The 21,260-nt window shown below is 41.3% G+C and overlaps 1 protein-coding gene across 4 annotated transcripts in view; it reads left to right on the top strand.

Annotated features, from left to right (window-relative positions):
• Nucleotides 1-9,663, top strand: part of LOC126981697 (N-acetylgalactosaminyltransferase 6-like) — a 38,236-nt gene extending 28,573 nt beyond the window's left edge. For 2 of the 4 annotated variants that reach the window (XM_050833123.1, XM_050833122.1), the window contains exon 13: nucleotides 3,155-5,934. In XM_050833123.1, the coding sequence (XP_050689080.1) occupies nucleotides 3,155-3,331 (177 nt within the window). In that variant the 3' untranslated portion in view covers nucleotides 3,332-5,934. Of the gene's footprint in view, nucleotides 1-668; nucleotides 2,680-3,154; nucleotides 5,935-6,769 lie in introns of those variants that run through there. The other 2 variants (XM_050833124.1, XM_050833125.1) reach the window with 2 other exon arrangements.
• The last annotated feature ends 11,597 nt before the right edge of the window (nucleotides 9,664-21,260 follow it).

The raw sequence follows: 21,260 nt of genomic DNA, 5'->3' as shown, positions 1-21,260 counted from the left end.
AGTCTGCCTATTTTGGGGATTTTGTTACTCTAACCTTAAAAAAACATTATTAATACATTAGTAGGTCATGGAAACAACAAAAACACATGTTCTCATTTTATTTAAATTTGTTCTTCACCTGCGTCGGCCACCGTCCCTCACCCTGCGCTCCTTTCACCTCCGCCACTCCGCCTCACTTGCCTCCTTCCTCTTCCTTTGACTACCCATGCTATTGGTGACAAAGATAACTCCTTTAAGTTAAAGTTTTCTAAAGAAAGAATTGCTACATTACATTTGTAAGTCACTGACACAACAAAATCATGTCCTCACACTCACCATCACTTTGCACTGGTCGTCGTTGTCATCTGCCAGATCCTCACCCCGCTTCAACGTTGCCAGATTGTCGTACTCAGCCGCTTATATTTCCCGACTTCCTACCCCCAAACTGTCGTCTGGGCTCCAATAACGAAACTAATTTATAGTTATCGTTAAAAGAGTTAGATTCTGATGTTTCTTGGCAATAGTTAGGCATCAGAAACCGGTAAATACAATGCTCTGAGTACGATAATCTGGCAACAGTGCCCCACTCTCCCTCTTCCCTCCTCACCCCGTCCTTCCACCTCTTGTGAGGAGGTGGAAGGACGCTTGGGTGCCATAGTAGAGGTCAAAATGCAGTGTACGTATTCCAGAAAAATGTTTGACTCACAGTGCCGGCTCGCTTCAGACTGAGGAGAGAGACAGCGTCTCCGCACGGTGACGTCATCGAGCATGATGTCGTCAATGGAACTCATGTTAAATCAAACATATCACGTTAGTTAAACGTATCTCCTTAAATATCAACTCGTGTTAAATCAAAAACATGTTATTTAAACTCGTGTTAATCAAGAGGTGACTGTAATTATTATTGCGTCTGGCAAAGTTCTTCCAGACAGTAAATAGGCGTGTTAATAGTCATGTTTGTTATTATCATCAAAATTCTATTCCAGCTAAAATTCTATTTTGACTGCCTTGACCTGGCCATTGTGTTTTGTTTGCTGCCCTTGAGCTGTTTCTTCTACTGGAGAGAACAGAATAGTTAGAAAAAATATATAGTTTTCTTCTATTTTCTCAAGAACTACTGGTCATATGAAAATTCCAATGATAGTGTTGGAATCCTCATAAAAATCCCCTTTCATTGGCATATAAACCATAAAAGTCAACTTGGGAAGTTTTGAGCTATGAGGTGGTGAACGTAAGAATTTCTTATTTATCTTTAATCAGTGTTTTATTTGGAGTCGGTAAACTTCGCTATTTATTTGCATTTCTTGATATTTTTTCTTTCATAAGGCAGAATAATCTCTTCCAAAACCAACAATATATAATAAAAGGAATACTCATGGGTGAAATGGATCGCCAGAGGTGGGTAAGTGTGGTAGTGCGGTAGTACCGCATCACAAAAAAAGTACTGCACTACCACAAAATTTCTGAAAATACCGCACTACTGCGGACCACACTAAAATATCCTGCACTTTTTTGCAATACTTTGAAAACTGTCAAAGATGACATTTGCAGTGTGACATGCTCACAGAATTTCATTTTTTTTAAAGTGAATTGGACTCAATCAGCCAATCGGTATCAGTCATCAGAATCAGTGATTCAATCATTCTGACTTTTCAGTTATTGTTTAAAATTAAATACTAAATAGACAGACTAAACTACTACACTGCCACTGCGAGTCTTCTTTAACCCGCTCGGTGCCGGCCATTTTAACCCCATATCCGTCCGAGGTGCCGGACGATTTTTCTTTTTTTATGAGCTTAAAATATCCTAAGCAATTGTAAGATAATGGAAAAACATGCAAAAAGTGGTTTAGCAAAGTGATTTTTTTTTTAAACCCACCTTATATATGTTGGTGTTGCCTCTCATTGGTGCATATTAAATGACGGTACTCTCACTCGATTTTACATAGTTTTTATTAGTTACTGAATCAGCATCAGACATGTCTGATAAGTTGATAACATATCCTCAATACCAAACGCGAATAACTCAAGAGTATATCTATTCGTCACTCAACCCAAGGCGGCGCGCCATGACTGCCTCTGACGATGACTGTTCAGGCACTAACATGATCACCTCTCATGTCCCGTACAAAGTTTTCTTTGATGCATAACCTACTATATCTGTTTTTTAACTTCATTGTAACTTCTCTATTTTATCATTCTCTCTCTCTCTCTCTCTGAGGAAATGGGAGAATATTTTTCTATTATATATATAAAATATGATAATTATCAAATAAATTGATTCCATAAGTGCATTTGTAGCTGTTTGATTTATTATTGCTTTTATTTTGGGAAAATCTATTGTAAATTAAGGGAATTGTACTATTTTAAGCATGTTTCCTTTGTTTGGATAGCCAGGATAGGCACTGAAGTATTTTTTATTTTGACTACCGCTACTGCAGTACCGCACACCGTGTACCGCACTGGGAAAAAAAAAATTGGGACCGCACTACCGCGACTGCACTACTGATTTTTCAGTATGGCCCACCTCTGCTGATCGCATGGAATAAAACTTCACCGCACAGTCAGGCCATCCCGTGAGGCCCCTTAGGGAGCCCCAGACAGATGTCGCAATGGGAAGAGAAACTTATTGAACTTTTGGTGCATGAAAGGGTTAATATGAATCTTCTATATTTTGCTCTTGGGGAGTGATTGTGTGAGCTTTTAATTATTCCCTTTCTATTTTTTTCCTTTTCTCCTTTACCACTTTTTCCTATTTTCCCCTTTTCCTATTTTTTCCCCCTTCTATTTTTCTACTTTTCCCCTGCACTCCTCTGCTGCTGAAAAAAAAAGATTAAAAAAACATGAATCCACCATCTCAACTGCCTTGAAAAAAATTGATCTTGACTTGAAAAACTTACAAAACTTGACAAAAAAAAAAGAAGGTGATTATGAAGACATGTCCACTGTCTTGACTACCTTGAAAAAAAATGAAAAACTTACCTTGAAACTTAAAAAATGACTTGAAAAAAAAGGAAAGTGATGATTACTAAATGTCAACTGTCTTGACTATCTTGAAGAAACTTAACAACTTGACTTGTAAAACTTGCTAGAGAGAGAGAGAGAGAGAGAGAGAGAGAGAGAGAGAGAGAGAGAGAGAGAGAGATGATAACAAACTCACATCCACCACCTTACAGAAGCACCAGATGATCAGGTTCGGGAGCTATGGGAGCCACTGCCTCGACGCCAGTGTGAGCAACAAGGAGGTGTTCGTGGCTCAGTGTGACACTTCCTCGGCCACGCAGCGCTGGCAGTGGAGCTACGTCAACGAGGAGCGGCTCAGAGACTATGACAACCTGGACCCCAAGCCTTAGTGGTGTGGGTGTGTCATTTTTTTTTTTTTTTTATATGTAGCAATGGAAGTAGTTTGAGGGTGTGTTTGTGTGTGTGTGTGTGTGTGTGTGTGTGTGTGTGTTTGATTGGTGCTTTGTTACATGATTGGTGCTGTTATGATTTTTTATTTTTTTTGTGTGTTTTTGTAAGTGAAAGTTATCTGTATGTGTGTATGTAGGGGCAGGTGGTGGGGTAGGGGGTTGGTTTGTTCCATGACTGATGCTGTGATGGTGTCTTTTTGTGTGTGTGCATGTGTATGTTTAAATGCAAGTGATCTGATGATTTGTGTGTGTATTTACCTAGTTGTGGTATACAGGAGAGGAGCTATGCTCATACTGTCCCAGCTCTATATCTACTATTATTCAACTTGGCCTTAAATTCAAGAATTGTCTTTGTGTGGACCACATCTTTTTCAGCCATTCAAGGCCTCCATCACTCTTTGTGGAAAGCTGTTCTTCTTTATGTCTCTTTCTACAGGCTTCCTTTTTCATCTTCCTTCCTTGGACTCTTGATTCTCTTGTATCCCACATTATTAGGTCTTCTTTGTCCACTTTTTCTATCCCACTCAGCACCCTATATACCGCAATCAGATCTCTCTCCCTCCTCTGTTCTAGTGTTGGTCCTGGAACCAGCTTTGTTGCTGCCCTCTGAATCCTCCATACTTTCCTTACAATTGTCCTTTTACTCAGTGACCATTCTATTGCTACGTATTCCAATCCTGGACGTACTATCATGGTTACAATCAGTTTCTTCATTTCCTCATCTAGATATTGAAAAGCAACTTTTATGTTTCTCACCAGGTCGTATGTCTCGCCTACAATTCTGTTTATGTTTCTCTGGCGAGAAATTATCTGATAGTGTGTGTATGTATATACCTCTATTCATTTAATAATCAATATTCACATGGAAACACTATATTATATACATGAAAAGCAGCTGATGGTGGCAGTGATGGGAGCTGAATCATAGCAGAAAAAATGAGATGAAGGAGAGTCAAAAGATAGAGAGGAAGTAAGGAAGTAGGTGAAAATTCACCCCCAAAAAGTAACACATTATCTTGCTCAAGTAATTGTAGTGCATATATACTTTATTTTTTTGTGTGAATGGGAGAGTGGGTGAGAAAGAAAGAATATCAACAAAACATCACTACTTTTTAAATGTATGTATATATTGGTAAGCATGCATGGGCCACCCTCCTTACCTTCCTTCCCTCTTTCCATTTACTTCATTTCTTCCTTCTCATTCCTCCTCCTTTCTTTCCTTCCTTCCACTGTTTCTTCCATGCTTTCTTCTTGCTCACACGCTTCTTTCCTTCCTCTCTTCCTTTCTTTTCTTTCTTCCATCATCTTTTTTTCCCCCTTTTCTTTTGCATACCCTCTAGTATTCCAACAATCAATCCCACAGTTAGGATTGGGTTTGTGCCAGCATTTTTCATTCAAATATATACACCATGACCCCAAACTGCATTACATTACAGCTATTAGGGATAAATGAGGCAAACTATAACTGTTCTCTCTTCACTTTGTAAATTGGATCTTTGTGTCCTTGCAGTGCTGAGGGGCTCGTTGACGTAATAGCTTTTTCAAATATATACATGATCAAAAACTGCATTAAGTTATTAATAAGTGAGTCAAACTTTAACTATTTTCTCCTCTTATATTTAACCCAGTAGCAGCGGGGATCATGTTTCTTAATGGTCGTCCCTCCAAGCGAGAAAAATAAGAAAAAAGTCACCGCTCATACAAACCATTTCATAATATATATCAAAGCATTTATGATCATATTATGTATCATCTATTTTGGAGGGTTTATATCATGGCACAAATTTGGCCCTTCGCTGCTACACGGTGGCTGAGTCGACAGAGTGACGGCCCTGCGTTCAGGAGGACGCGAGTTCAATCCCCGCCCGGTGCCACCAAGCTGGGATTTTTCAGCCGCCGCCGAGTAGCTTAAAACTACCCACGTGCTGTCCAGAAGACCACCTATCAACCCGGACTCTAGATTCTAGGATTAAAGATGAGCTCTGGGAGGGCAGCATGAGCCAATGCAAGATGGCGCCACTATAAACACTTGCCTGCGCCAGAACGGGCTGGGTCGACCATCAGGCCCCACTGGGAAGAAGCCTTGGGCCGACCATCAGGCCCCACTGGGAAGAAGCCTACAGGCGCAATAGGTTGCGACGTAAAAAAAAAAAAAGCCACAAATTTGGCCCGTCGCTGCTACACGGTAAAGCCACAAATTTGGCCTGTCGCTGCTACCAGGTTAAATGGGTCATAGATGATCATAGATATAACAGTTTTCATCTATACCTAAAAAAAAAAAAAAAAGTCCTACGGTTAGTCTACGTATTTATATTTTTACACTTAAGAATGGATTTTATCAATCTTTTATCATGAAGTGGGAGATGAAATGTTTAAGTGATGCTGGGAAAAGGATGAGAACATGATGAAGAGATATGTTTTATTTTATACATTCAAAGCAGAGTTAGTTTTGTACAGATCTATATTTATTCAGAGACTTATTGAAGGTTAAGGGAAATACGTTGTTTGGAGTTTTATCATACAGAGAGAGAGAGAGAGAGAGTTTAGAAAAAAACATTTCAAATGATACATTAGGAAGGTCAAAATATCAAAATATTAACTATGTAGATTAATAAACAAAAAAGAAAATAAATTTATACATACCATATGTTATTGGTGAGAGAGAGAGCGTTATTTCTAAGGACGACAAAACACGAGAAAGAAAGAAGTGACTGATGTAGTGAGCAGGGTTGTGATGACGGGAAAATTTGTTGTAGTGTTGTTATTTATTCACGTATTCAGGGAAGGGTTCAAAAATCTAATGACATGACAAGGAATGAGATATTTGTATGTGTGTGTGTGTGTGTGTGTGCACGCGCTCAGTAACAGTCCATTAATGCGAAGAAGTAAGGTCATTCAGAATTCCGATTTTTCTTTATATTCATATTTTTTAATAATATTCAGCATTCCAGTAGATGAAGAAGTGTATTCTTTAAGCTTCTATATCCTTGGCTTCTCAAATTTAGACAATTTTTTGAGCTGGTTGAATTGAGAAAGTGGACCTACACTGTATGTATGTATATTTTTTTTACTTCCTATACTGACGTGAACGAATGGAACACTGTAAGTGCCTTCCGTATAAGAGAGAGAGAGAGATTGTATATTTTCTTGATTGTTTTGTTATCATATGATTGTTGTTATTGTTGATGGTAAGGTGTAGTAATTATTTCCTATCATTGTAATGTAATTGAGTAACAGTACTGTAGCAAACATTGTAAATTATTGCTGCATTATCTTGAGGTACAGGTTGAGAATCCTTTATTCGAAATTCCAAAATCCGAAAACCTCCAAAATCCGAAAGTTTTGGGAATGCTGACATGATTTTAATTTTTTTCACAGACACCTCATGGGTGGGGACACGGGCTATATGGAAGCTGTCAGGGTCAAGCGCGTATGTCCCTCCGAGGAGGGACCACAGACCCTTGCCAGGTGGTGGCTCACGAAGGGGAGGGGAGGATGTCAATAGACCGACTCTGTTGGCTGACGTCAGCCTAGCCAACCATGTCGATCGTTCGACGAGGACTGGCGAGTCTCTTTGTACAAGTGGAAGATGTGAGCGTGGGTTCCCTTTGTTCGCCGCAAGACGGGAGTGCTTAAAGCGGAAAACAATGGGAATGGAGTCTCAGTTAACCTTTAAAGGATGGCTGGCAGGAATTCCTGCTTGGGTGGAGAAAGGCAGAGTGTGGGAATTCCCGTCATCCAGTTTCCTGCCAAGATTTGTTGTTTCTTTCATCATGTAAATGAAAGATTGGTGGTGTAAAAGCACTATGAACTATTGTTTTGGTCTCATATTGCTTCACAGGGCATTGCTGAAGAACACCTATTTCGCCAAATTTTTATCAAAGTGGCACACGCTTGTGAGCAGAAAATCACCCTCTTGCCCGTCCTTCAGGGGTTAGGGTTGCCACCTTGCGCTAAAATAAATGAGGAATGCACCATCCCATTTTACAATACAGAACGAATCCATATTTTAAGGAACGGGTGACAACCCTAAAATTTCTCTAGCTTGCCACGACTGACAGCTGCTGCCCGCTGCTGGCGAAGACAGGAGGAAGAGGGAAGGACATTACAATGCATAATATACATGTACAGATGCCCCCCTTCGTTCGCGGCCTCACCGTTCACGGATTCGCTTATATGCAGGTAGGGTAATTGTGACACCCCCCACCGAACGCGGATGAAAACTTGCGCATAAAGCGGTCTGATCCTTACTTAGTGCCGCTTTCACAGTCACTTTGTTTGTTTTGACTGTTACATATGAGCGGCGATCGCTGCTACAGTATTTCCACGTGAAAGTGGCCGATGGGGTAGTGGTGGCTGCAGAGGAAGCAAGAGGTGTTGAGCGTGTGTGGCAAGGTGTGGGGTGGGGCTAACCCCGCAGCCGCCACTACTCCATTGGCTAGTTTCACGTGGAAATACTATAGTGGCGATCGCCGCTTATTTGTAACGATCAAAACAAAAAAAAGTGACTGTGAAAACAGCCCTAAATCCCAATATTTTACAATTAAAATCCTTGATACTTACTGGGACCTGCCAGAACTGGTCCTTTTTAAAGACTCGAGGCTACTGCTTTGAGGAGTAAACAAAATTGGCAGAGACTGCAACAGTGGCGGAGGGGTAACGGGTATAAAGTTTGTACGGGCATACAACCGGGAACAGCAACAAATGGACCTTCCAAGGGCCCAGTAAACACTCAAATCAATTAATAATATATTGGATGTATATGGATATACATATGAATGTTAACACAAAGGGGAGAGACGAGAATTAACTAATACTTGATGGCTGGGTGGAAAACGAGCAATGCGGTGTTCTTACCTTTCAAGGGCCCAGTAAACACTGATGCCACAGGCTGATTGCAGTGTTGCCAAACTATCGTACTCATCGCATTGCATTTTTTCATAGTTTCCGATCGATAACTACCGCAAAAACACCACTCGCCCGCCAACCACCATCGCCTACACACTCATACTCACCACAACCAAGCACAGAGTGAGTGTTAAATTATTACAGTCCATATTTAATTTGTGATTTATATGTATGTAAAACTATATAACAATGCTGAGAAATGCCTTAGAAATCCTTTTTTTTTATTCGATCGAGATGGTAGAACAAAACCCTATTTTAACTATTTGATTATACTCACGTCGATCGCGGATTCGCGGACCACAGGAATCTCACGGAACCAAACACCCATGAACGGCGGGGGGCTTCTGTATTTCAGGATGACCCTTGACAAACAATTTTATGGACTAGTTTTGTGGTTCACCAAAAAATGAGCTCACTACAGTTTTAAAATACTGAATTTTATCTGCTGAACCATTCAGACAGCCAAATATGGAAGAAATGGCATAAGTAAAGTTAGGTATGGTTAGTTTAATCTATTCGGCACACATTGTGGGGCGGCAGAAACACGTAACGCAGCGCAGGATGGGACATGGCGGCGGTCCACTATATGCGGGTCAGTGTTTCGAGAAATACCTCCTCGCAGAAACGAGTCGCTCTGCTGTTCAATACGCATGCACACTGGGGGAATACATAGCAGGGAAAATATTAATTTGCCTGGGTTTTTTCTAGTTTATCCACTTGTGATTTTTGTGAGCAATGAGTGATATAAAGAAACAGTAAGCAAGTTAAACCTCTCTGCCAGCTATATTGTGGCTGCGGCAGCGGGTGCACAACAGGCAATTGAAAAGTCAATAATTTATTGATTTCCGAAGAAAAAGTAACTACCTCCATAATAAACAGCATCATGTTTTGTCCAGTCAGCATCTCTAAATTAGTAGGCTACCCTCTTGTGAGTAATCCTTCTTGCCCAATATAGCAGCATGTTTGCCTAGCTTCACCTATCACCTGACTGATTCTTTGACCAAATAGTTGTAAATATTGCACTTGCCAGAATCTCCCCTCCCTATTTCATTCAGTTTTTATTTTATTTTGATTCTCATAAAAATATTTCAAAATCCGAAAAAATAAAACATCCACAACACTCTTGGTCCTAGGATCATTGGATAAGGGATTCTCAACTTATATTACTAAAAGTGTGTGTGTGTGTGTGTGTGTGTGTGTGTGTGTGTGTGTGTGTGTGTGTGTGTGTGTGTATGCATTGGTTGCTATACATATTCATTCTACAATTTTTTTTTCCCCTTGATGAACTTGTCTATTCATCTTTTTTTCATCCTCTTTGTGTGATTCACATTTTGCCAACAATAAATATGTTTGATATGAAGACACTCCTTGATTCATTGCCGTACCTTATTCCTCTTCCTCCTCTTAACCCTTTCATTGCTAAATGCTCGCAGCGAGCGTTAGGCATATTTGCTGGTGGTGCTAAACGCTCGCTGCGAGCTCCAGCCGCACTCAAATCTCCCGCTTATGAGAGTGTTCCAACACTATTTCCTACAACACAGGATTGCCAATTGAGTGGGTTCTTCACCAAATTTGGTGGAAAATCATATCAGCCCAGCGCGGCAAATCTACGGACGAGTAACTGGTGGATGTTCTTGCCCAATATAGCGGCATTTTTGCATAGCTTCACCTATCACCTGACTGATTCTTTGACCAAATAGTTGTAAATATTGCAATTGGCAATACTACCTTGCCAGAATCTCAAGGAAAGATGTCCGCAGTTCCCTCAATATGGCTGATCATCCCGCACGCACTAAGGTAAGTGTTAACATTCAACACTCCCTGAACGTGCATGTACATTCGCAGGAGAGGCATACATAACCGACTTCTATAGATCTGGACCTCCTCTTTCCAATGGTGTTTTTGGTTTTGAGCTGTGATGAATAGTTTTTGAGATACAGAGGTTAAAAGAGACCCCCCCATTGGGATGCCTGACTGCGCATGAGGGGATAGTCGCGTCTCGCACCACACACAAGGAAAGGGTTAATCCTAATCCTCCAATCCTCATCCTTATTGTCACCCTTCAGTCCTCACTCCAATCCTTATCCTATCCTCACCCTCATCCCCATCCTAACTCTCCACATTGTTCTTATCCTTCAGTTCTTTCTTTCTTCTTCTTTTCCTTTTCTTCTCCTTTTTCTTCTTTTCCTTTTTTTCTTTCTTTTTATTCCTTTCCTCTCTTCTTCTTAGCTTCCACTCCTTCCTCCTTCAGCCTTCCCTCCCTTTCCCTCCACCTTCAGTCCTCATTCACTAGCCTCTATTCACCTCTCCCCATTCCCATCCATCACCACCTACCCTCATTTTTTTTCATCCATCTAACCTTTTTTTTTTATATTTCCTTGTATCTTTATCTTTCCTGTGAGTCGCTAATATGGTTGCAGAACTTACTTAACCCATAGAGTATTGTTGACTCGTCTCATGCGTTAAAAGCAACTTGTAATTATATACTGTTGATGCGTCAGACGCGTTTGCGAATTACTGTAATTAATTGCAATTGAAAGGACGCTCCCGTGCACATCTAGACACTCATATCGGTACAGAGCGTCGATTTTTGAGTCAGCCTAGCCTCTCCCAGGCCAATATGCCCCCAGGGGTGATGCCGACCCGTTGTGAACAAAGGGAAACCCAACGAAATCAAGTCCGAAACAAAGTGAAAACATCCGATAATCATAGTGAAGTCAGCCAAGTAGTGACCTTGAGCCAGTCACACACACACACTATCACAGTAACCAAGTATTGACTTACGGAACCATTTTCGTACGCACAAGGGTGGGCCACGAGCCAAGCCGGTGTGGTGTCATGAAACATCCGGGGATCATGAGACATCCAATCCTGAATACATACATGAATTTCGACACAGTACCGTGTCTTTTGTCGACTTCTTGTCGGGATTGAGTTTATTTATTTTATTATAAAAGCAAATTACGACACATGTATGTATATATCGAGGATATCAACACCTTCTTGTGACCTGTTCCGCTTTGCATTGCTGTTTAGGTCCCCATTGGTACTTTTTTACACTTAGATGCTTCACTTAGTCACTTTATGATAGTAAATTTTGGGTTCCACAATGCAAAAATGATGGGATGTCTCATGATACTGGATGGCAGATGACACCACACCAGTGGAGTGAACCAATTTTCCTTGTTATTAGGATCATTTTGAAGTGGGGTTTAGCCATTAAATATTTTTTACTCCCAGTGCAGTGCTGGGGACCACTTTTATATCATATAGGGTGGTACGCTACGGGTTAATGACTGGTTCACTCGAGGGTTATTAATTAAGGTAAAGCACTGCACAGGTAAATTAAAGGTGACCATTAACCGGAAACAGTAATCATAGATGAAGGACACATTCACAGAAGGTAAAAAGATGCAGCAGAGGTGACACTGGCCACTGCCCTCCCTGCCAGTACAGTCATGACCAGTGTCACTTTTACACCCGAGCTGGGCTCAATGTTTTTCTAATCTTTTCAAGTTTTTACCAATTCATCGTTCACAGCCACCTCCCTCCCCTGCCCCTCCTTGTCGCCGTCTCAACAGTCCCAAAATTTCTTCTGGTGAAAGTGAGGTCTGAGGAGTCCCTGAGGACAGGTGACTCCCCCCCCTCTCTCTCTCTCTCTCTCTCTCTCTCTCTCTCTTGCAATTTCCACCTTTGTCACACACACACACACTTTTTACATCAGATTTATTTCCTTCCTTGCCTGTCTTCTTTCTTTCCTCACATCTAATTTTCCCTCCCTCCTGCCTAATGAGGGTTCACACCTCCTCCCACTTCTACCCCACTGTCCCGCCTCCACCTCCTTTGACTCATTGTCTCCAATTTGTTTGTTTCAAGGCTAACAGAAACATCATTTTACCATAATTTCCAATCCCTCTTAACCCTACTACAATCCCTACCTTTCCTTCTCTCTCTCTCTCTCTCTCTCTCTCTCTCTCTCTCTCTCTCTCTCTCTCTCTCTCATAAGTGGAATTGGACCCCTAACTAACAGTGATGGTGAATTAATGACTGAAAGCCAACACATTGCAAACTTGTTAAAGTTATTTTTCCTCAGTATTTAATACTAACAGTCTTCCCACCAATACCAGTGACAACAGTACACTTGGCCCTCGATTTAATGGACCCCGATTTAACGGATTTTAGGATTTAACGGACCACAAAATCCCAACAGACAAATACCCAGCAACGGACATTCTGTCCGTTGCTGGGTAGATTTGTCTGGTGTGACACTGGCTTTAGAAATGTCAAAACCCAAAAATAATAACAATATCACAGAAAGTAATATTTTTCATCAAAACTGCTTGCATAGCCTCCCTTAAAGAGGTCGAGGAGGGTGAAGCATCTCTCCCCCCTCCCATTTGGAGGTTAGGTTTAGTTAGGTTTGGTTAAATTTATTTGGCTCGTGGTTTGGGGCGGCGGAAATACGAAGTGCGGGACGGGACATGGCGGCGGTGTGTGTGGTCCAATTCGTAGGCCTGTGTTGTGAGAAATACCTCCTTGCAAAAACAAGTCGCGCTCCTGTCCACCACGCATGTGTATGGGGGTAATACACAGCAGGAAAAACATTAATTTACCTGGTTTTGTTTGATTACAGTAGTGTGACACTTCCGAGTGTGAGCGGTGAGTGAAATGAATAGACAATATGCATGTTGAACCTCTCTCTGTGAGTTGTTTTGCGGCTGCGGCGGCGGGCATCAGTGAGTGCAACAGCCATTGAAAAGTCAGTCATTTAATGATTTGTGACACAAACAATTATCACATTATTTCATAACACACTGAAAACTGAAAAAAAAGTTTCCTCTGCCCATGCGAGGCTAGCACACTCGTAAAATTTTACCCATATGCATAAACAATATGCCCCCACAGGGCCCCACTATCAACCCTTGATCGCTGGAAGGCCAACAAAACAACATGTGTCGGCGGAGCAGAGGCGAAGGTGGAGATGGCTTCTTCTGGAGTGTTCTATGGGGCTGGTTAGGCTGTGCCTGTCTTACGGCACTAATGCAGAACAGGTCAAAAGAAAAAGAAATGCGGTTTGTTTCGTTGGTCCTCTAGCGGGGCTCGGACAGAGAAAGCTTGAACAGGACGAGTTGTGAACGCCACCTATACAGACAACGTGCAGACAACATACACAATAAAAGAACTATATACCTACGTTTATTATTAGGTTTGTCAGTATCATTTTACGTTTTTTTAACAGTAATTTTATTGTATACCGGTATTCATCATATGTAAGTATTTTCAAGTAACAGACTTTTTCAAGCAACGGACCACCCTTCCCCCTTATTAATCCATTAAATCGAGGGCCAAGTGTACTAACGTAAACCTCGTTCATGCGCTGCCTAACTTTGTACAGTGGTGGGCACCACTCACTGAAAAGTTAGTTTCGCTTATGCTAAACCACTAAACTGATATAGAAATTAGTGGAAGCCAACACTAACCGCTAACTTTTTTATATGGATTTAGCTTCGGTTTAGTATTCTGGCTCTAAAACCCCATCTGTCCGTTAACGATGGTCTCCTTTGGTTGGCACATGAAGCACTGGAACAGCAAGACACTGGCGTTCGTCATATCTCTTGATTTAAGGACGAAGTACTTCTCCAGGTGGGGCCACGGGTTCTGGAACTTCTGGGACTCCTGGTTGTCAGCTTGAGTGTCCTCCGCCTCACCCACAGATGCTGCCGGCTCCCTAACAGGGTCAGCATCCTCAGGCAGAACAAAAACGTCCTCACTCTGGTCATCTTCCATGACATCGATAACGATAAACAAGGCGACAATAATGAATGCGACTACACGGTGACAGCGTCGCAGATGAATTGAACAGAGACCAACAAGCAACAACAAGAGAAGAGAAAGAAGCCTCCAGTTTATCCTAAACCCGTATATTTTACCCAAGATTTCCTGCAAATTTACGCATTTTTTTCTTTTTTCCAAAACTGACACTTCTATTTTTATTTATTTTACTATTATTCACAATTGAGTCCGATTCACTGTAAAAAAAATAAATAAATAAATAAATAAAAAAAAATCTTAACATGCCGCGCTGCAAATGAATGTGTTCAATAATTTTCTAAGTACCGCAAAAAGGACCACAGGATTTTTTAGTGCGGTCCGCGGTAGTGCGGTATTTTTAGAAAGTTTGCGGTACTTTTTTGGTGATGCGGTACTACCACACTACCACACTAAGTACCACACTTGCCCACCTATGCTGGTAACCCAAGATGCAACAGCAAAGTAAAATATTCCAGTATGGCAAGCTGGGCCACTGGTGGTACATTGCGTCAGTGATCTTATGGCTCGTAAATCGAGCCATTTTCATTTTTTGGCGCAAGATTTTCTGGGTGCATGCCCTTGCAAACCCAACCACCTATTTTAAGTGGTGGCCCTAACCTTTGCCTGAATGAAAAAGGCAAACCCTACAAGGCAGCAGGGGGATATAAGGTTTACCACCCACTATATTTCACCCATAGCTGGGACTAATGGATGGCCATTGACTCTGGTAAACATGAGTTCATCTGCCCTTAGATTACAAAATGCGTGGGTGATGAATGTGTGATGGATGTGGTGGGAAAATGGGTGATACCTGGGAAGAATGAAAATGGAGCGTGCATGGTGGATGTCTGTGCTGAGAGGGGAATGTTCCTAGCGAACACCTTCTTTCACCACAAGAATATCCACCGATACACATGGAGGAGGGGAGAAGATAACGAGCAAAAAGGATTGATTATGTAGCAGTAGATAAAAGGCTTGGAAAATAAATTTGTGACGCGAAGGTAGTAAGAGGAATGTTCGATGGATCTGACCATCTTGCAGTGCTGGCAAAGTTAAAGCTGAAAGAAAAGTGGGTGTTTGAAAAGAAAGGTGAAGTAAAAAAGGAAATACTGAAGATAGAAAAGTTACAGGAAAAAAAAAAAATGAGTATAACCGTGAAATGGCAAAGGCCTTAAGTGAAAAATGGGAAAGTGTAAAAGCTAATACAAATATTGAAAAAGTTTTTGGAACATTTAAAGAAATAATGGTAACCACATGAAAAAAAGTGTTAGGGATGAAAGTGGTGAGAGATGGAAAAAGAAAAGGAAATTCAAGGTGGACAGAAGAGATAAGGAGGATAGAAAAAGAGAAAAGGGAACTTTTTAAGAAAACTCAAGAAATGTGGCTCAACAAGTAAAAAGGGAAAGGAAAAAGAAATATAGAGAATGCAAAATGAAATTAAAACAAGCAATAAAAGAAAGTAAGAAGAGAGTTGATGAAGACTTTGGAAAAAAAATAAGTGAAAAATATAAAGGGAACAGGAAATCATATTGGAAAGAAGTAAAAAATGAAAGAAATGCAGAAAATATCTCCTCAAGTAAAATAAATGAAGTAATGGATGAGCATGGAAAGATGTTGAAAGACGGGGAAGTTGTGAAAGAGAGATGGAGAGAATATTTCAAAAACTTAATGAATTTTGAGGATGGACGTCCAGCAGCTGTAACAGCAACAGTTTTGAGTAGAGGTAGAGGAGGAGTATATAAAGAAAGAAGTATAGCATATGAAGAAGTAAATCAGGCAATACAAAGATTAAAAAATGGAAAGGCAGCAGGAATTGATGGAATCACAGCAGAAATGTTGAAGTGTGGAGGAGATGTAGTTGTTAATGGATGGTCAAGATATGTGAAGTAGCATGGGAGGGGGGGTGGTGCCAGCAGACTGGACGAAAGCCATCATTGTCCCAGTTTACAAGGGGAAGGGCAGGAGAGGGGAATGTGGGAGCTATAGAGGTACAAGTCTCCTGAGTATACCCGGAAAGGAATATGGAAAAGTCATAATAGAGAGGGTGCAAAGACTTACAGAAGTGAAAATCAGTGAAGAGCAAGGAGGCTTCAGGAAGGGAAGGGGATGTGTGGATCAGAAATTTGCCTTCAGGATGGTAGTAGAAAAAATAATAGCAAAAGGAAAGAAACTATACGCTGCCTTCATGAATTTAGAAAAAGCTTATGACAGAGTTGATTGGATTGCATTGTGGGATGTTTTAAAGATTTATGGTGTGGGAGGAAAACTGCTTAGTGCAATAGTCTTTCTATGAGGATGCATCTGCATGTGTCAAAATTACTGGAGAAACAAGTGGACATTTTGAGATAAAAGTGGGCTTAAGACAAGGGTGCGTCATGTCACCATGGTTATTCAATATTTAAATGGATGGTGTTATTAGAGAAATTAAGGGCAAAGTTGGAGAAGTTGGAGTAAGAATGTTCGATGAGGGAAGGAAGTGGGTACTGAATTCGATACTGTTTGCTGACGACACGGTGCTCATTGCTGAAAATGAAAGTGACCTACAAATTTGGTCAGTGTTTTTGATGGTGTCTGTAATAGGAGAAAGCTGAAAGTAAATGTCAACAAAAGTAAAGTGATGGTTTGTGAGCGAAGTAGAAGTGAGGTTGTAGATTTTGAATGCCCATATAGAGTGGGAATTGAATGTGAAAAAGAATGCAAAATAATTTTGAATGGTGAAGAAATGGAGGAGGTCAATGAGTTTAAGTACCTTGGATCAGTTATGTGTAAGCATGGTGATATGGAGGGAGAGATAAGAGAAAGGGCATTGCAAGGAAGAAGGGTGGTAGGGTCTTTGGGACTTATCATGAATGGCAGAAGTGTGAGCATGGAGGTAAAGAGGGATTTGAGAAATACAATAATAGTACCAACCCTCACATATGCAAGTGAAACGTGGGCCTGTAATGAAAGTCAGAGGTCTAGAGTGCAGGCAGTGGAAATGAGTTATTTGAGGAATGCTTGTGGTGTGAGTAGAATGGATGGAATGAGTAATGAAAGTGTGTATGAGCGTTTTGGAATGTGTCACAGGGGTGAAGGGAAGAAGTGTGGAGTGGTGGAAGAAGTGAAGCGACAGACTTTAAAGTGGTTTGGTCACATGGAGCGAATGGAGGAGAGTAAGATGACCAGAAGGGTGTATCTGAGTGAGATAGAGGGAGGGAATGTTAGAGGACGACCTCCAGTGAAATGGAGGGATAGGGTGCAAGAGTACGTTAGGGAGAGAGGGGAAAGATCTTTGAGAAACTTTGAGCAGGCAAGGAGGGAGTGTCTGAATAGAGAAAGTTGGAAGCTCTTCTGCCGTGGCCATCCCCTGGTGGGAGGTCCTAGAAGCAGGCGTCGATGAAATGATAATGATGATAAACTCAAAAGCATTCAGTATGTACGTCATGGACGGCGTCAAAATCGCGTCAAACCTCAAATTCTTACAGCAATGCATTGCTGCAGCTAATAAAGCGAACAGAATGTTGGGCTTCATTACGAAAAACTTTTTATTAAAAAATAAAGATGTAATACTCCCACTTTACAATAGTCCCCCACTTGGGATATACGGCACAGTTTTGGTCTCCCCAACACGCAAAGGACATTGCTATATTAGGTGTTCAACATCGGCCAGCAAAAATGATCCCTTCTTTGTGCAACAAACCTTATGATAATAGGCCCTGAACCCTGAATTTGTTCTCTCTTGAGTAACGTTGCCTCTGAGGTAAACTGACTGAATGTTTAAAAATACTTTATGGCTTTACAAATGTGGACAAGTCAAAATAGTTTACTTATTTTGCAGTGTATAACATGCTCTGGTGCATATCGCGCACCTTAAACTTTAAGGCAACAATTTTGGAGAAAAAAAATATTCATTGCTTAAAATGCTCTGAAATATGTACGGTTCAACAAGACTGATAATGTACAGTTTCCCGAAATTTGTGAACCTATAGAGGGCAGGGATGTACCGTGAAATCGGTTTTCCCCTGTGGGGTTCTTGAAAGGTCTGGACTTCCGAAAATCCCGTAAATTCCCAGCAATAAAAAAATATAAAATAAATAACTGAAAATTAAGTTATCAGACTCACAGCCCCTCTAGTCCTTATTATTTATCTAAATATCTGACCAATCACATCTCTCATAGGGTAAGCAAAAGCCAGATAAACGTGCTCTTAAGTTTATTGAAAACAACAAAGAAACTCGCTGGAAATTAAGAATAATTAATTAACACCAAGCACACAGCAACCTAGTAGATATGCTAAAACATCCTAAGAATTAGATTACTTAGCTGCAGGTGGGGATAAGCCAACCCACACCCTGATCTTCCTAGTGGTCTGTTAGGCCTGGAGTCCTTCTGTCCTCTTCTCGTTCCTCACTGCAACATGCAGTGCCCTCCTTCCTCCCACGGGCTTCCCTAGACCTGAGTATACAATCACTCTGGAATTGTGGATACTACAAGGCAGGAAAACCCCACGATGCTCAACGTGGTGTGGGAGGACGGCGAGGGACGTGTGCTCGCAGCGGAGTCTGGGCAGGAGAGATGGCTGGAAGATGGCGGCCGTCCCATAATGCTCAGGCTGGGTTCCGCGGTCAAGATGCCAGCTCTCGCCATACGGCATCTCGTTTTCTGTGCAACACTTATGCTAAAACACCCTAACGGCTATGGATTGTTATTTATTAATAACCTAACACATGCAATTGGTCATAGTGGGTCATGCAGCCCACACATAGCTCAGCGTTGGCAGTATTAATGAATTGATTTGAAAAGCTTCTGTTTTCCGCCTGCTAGTGTTTCTTCCCGCTCTCTCAATCAAAATGGCGGGGACCCCAGCAGCCACAGGCCACTCCTTGAATGATGAAATCATGACATCCCCACACGGCATGTTCTGAAATTTTCATGAAAATTGGTCACTTTCCATTATCAATTTCACGGCTCTGCCTAACCCAGTAGCTTCAAATTTATGAGTATTCGCTTTATCCATCCTTCCGCTTCAGTCCATCTCAAATCCGGTCTCTGTCATGTGGTGTTTCCGGGGTGATGTGATGAATTGGAGTAACTTCTGGCTCGGAGCAAGCCTGTGTTCGAAAGGCTGTGTTGGTCGTGGTTGGCGCGGTGCAGCTACGGCCCTTCCCCTCCCTGCACTCGACCCCGCTACAAAATCCCTTCATTACCCTCACATTCTTGACTTCATAACCCTGAAAGGTGATGGGATGTATCCTCAGAGGCCCCAGTATCACTTCCACCATCACCATAATTAGATTGATTTACAGGATGGCCACCAAAGTGAGGTTGCACAATAATGGGGCTCAGCCTTTCTAATAAGACAAGGGGCTGGAGTTTAATGCTTTTGATATCACTGTCTTCACCACTTTCAAAGCTTAAAAAAGTCACTTTCAGCTCTCTCCCAATCACACTGAAAGCTCTTTTGGGAGCAAGAGGAGGCTAATGAGGAGTCAAGGCTGTGAACACTCGGACAAGGGAGACGAGGAAGATACAAAAACTCTCCTGCCATTCTTAGTCACAGAAACACTGAGAATGTCAAGGAGGAATTGTGTCACACTAACCCATAAGTCCCCACACAAACCTGAAATTTTTTGGTATTTTTTAATGAAAAAGGTGAACGTTATACGCCACAAAATCCAGTACAGGTAACTCTCGATTTACGCGAGTATTGTGTCCTTGAAGAGGTCGTGTAAATCAAAAACAATGTAAATCAAATAAGAGGTAGGTTTCTATCAAAAAATAAATATTCATTCAGTGGAGAGAGAGAGAGAGAGAGAGAGAGAGAGAGAGAGAGAGAGAATATCCATATCACCGAGATATCCACTCAGGCACTCAGTCTCAGCCTCACTCGTGTGAGAAAGAAATGAGGGACACCATGAGCAACTGGCTAGTATTGGTACCGGTACCGAGCAGTCTGGTACCGGTACCATACCGTATAGCTGGTGCCGTTAGTACTGGTACTGGTACCGGTACCTGCCCACCCCTATCGTTGAGTAGCGTGGCAGCGTGGGTACTGTATTGTTGTTCAAGTGGCGCGCGGGAAGAATTGAACTCAGCTGTGTGGCTGCGGCGCCGTGTGAGTCCAGTTGCGTAAGACATCTGGTGGCAACTCCATAAAATATTGCGTATAAATGAAAAAAAGTGTAAATTAAACATTTATTTGGATTTTGGACCCCACATTATTTCAAAAACGCGTAATCCAAACTCGTGAAAATTGAGAGTTACCTGTATAATCAATGACACTTTGGAAACAAGAAATAATGGCACAAAACTTAAATGTAAGCAAGGAAATTCAGACTGCATCAAATTTTCCATCACCAACGTTGTAGTGTGAGAATGGAATAAGCTCCCACCTTCAGTGGTCCATTGCAACACGATTGACTCTTTTAAAAACAAGCTCGACCGACACTTCCTACAACTTAACATTTACTAAGGTAGAAACTCAAAGTTTTGGTGCCATTTGATTAATATAATTTCACTTAAGTTTAATAACAGACCACCTAGTCTGGACCAAAGGGTGTGTGGTCTGAATATTTATATAAATCTATGCAAAAAAATATTTATTCTTGAGTAATAAGTTTCTCTCAATGAAGCCCAGCATTATGTTCGCTTTGCTTGCTGCATCAATGCATTGCTGTGAGAATTTGAAGTTTGGCATGATTTTGACACATAGGTCCTTGACACACTGAAAGCTTTTGAGTTTCACACCACACATTTTGTAATTAAACCTCTTATTTTTTGTTCAAACTTGAAGAGCCTGGCACTTATCTATATTAAAGGGCATCTCCCATTTATCATACCAAGCTGAAATTTTCCATAAACCTTCTTGGAGGCTTTGTCTGTCTTCATCTGAGAGGACCAAATAACCAACCTTTGTCATCAGCAAATTTACTAATGAGATTATTGAGTCCAATGTCGAGAGAAAATTGTCATTCAACTTAGAATCTGAAGTATTTACTCCCGGACATTCTATTCTGAGCTCTCCTCAACATCCATTCCCTTGATGTGGGTGTCCCTCAACTTTCAAACATTCAGATATCCATACCACCCTACATATCACATGCCTAAAAACTTATGAATTCTTATTACATTCAGCTCAAGAGAGTATCTTAATCCATATGCATTCTTTTTA

The sequence above is a fragment of the Eriocheir sinensis genome, chromosome 49, assembly GCF_024679095.1.
Source record: "Eriocheir sinensis breed Jianghai 21 chromosome 49, ASM2467909v1, whole genome shotgun sequence".
In the NCBI taxonomy this organism is placed as follows: domain Eukaryota; kingdom Metazoa; phylum Arthropoda; class Malacostraca; order Decapoda; family Varunidae; genus Eriocheir; species Eriocheir sinensis.
The sequence above is the reverse complement of the archived record's forward strand: the minus strand, read 5'-3'. Positions and strand labels throughout refer to the sequence as shown.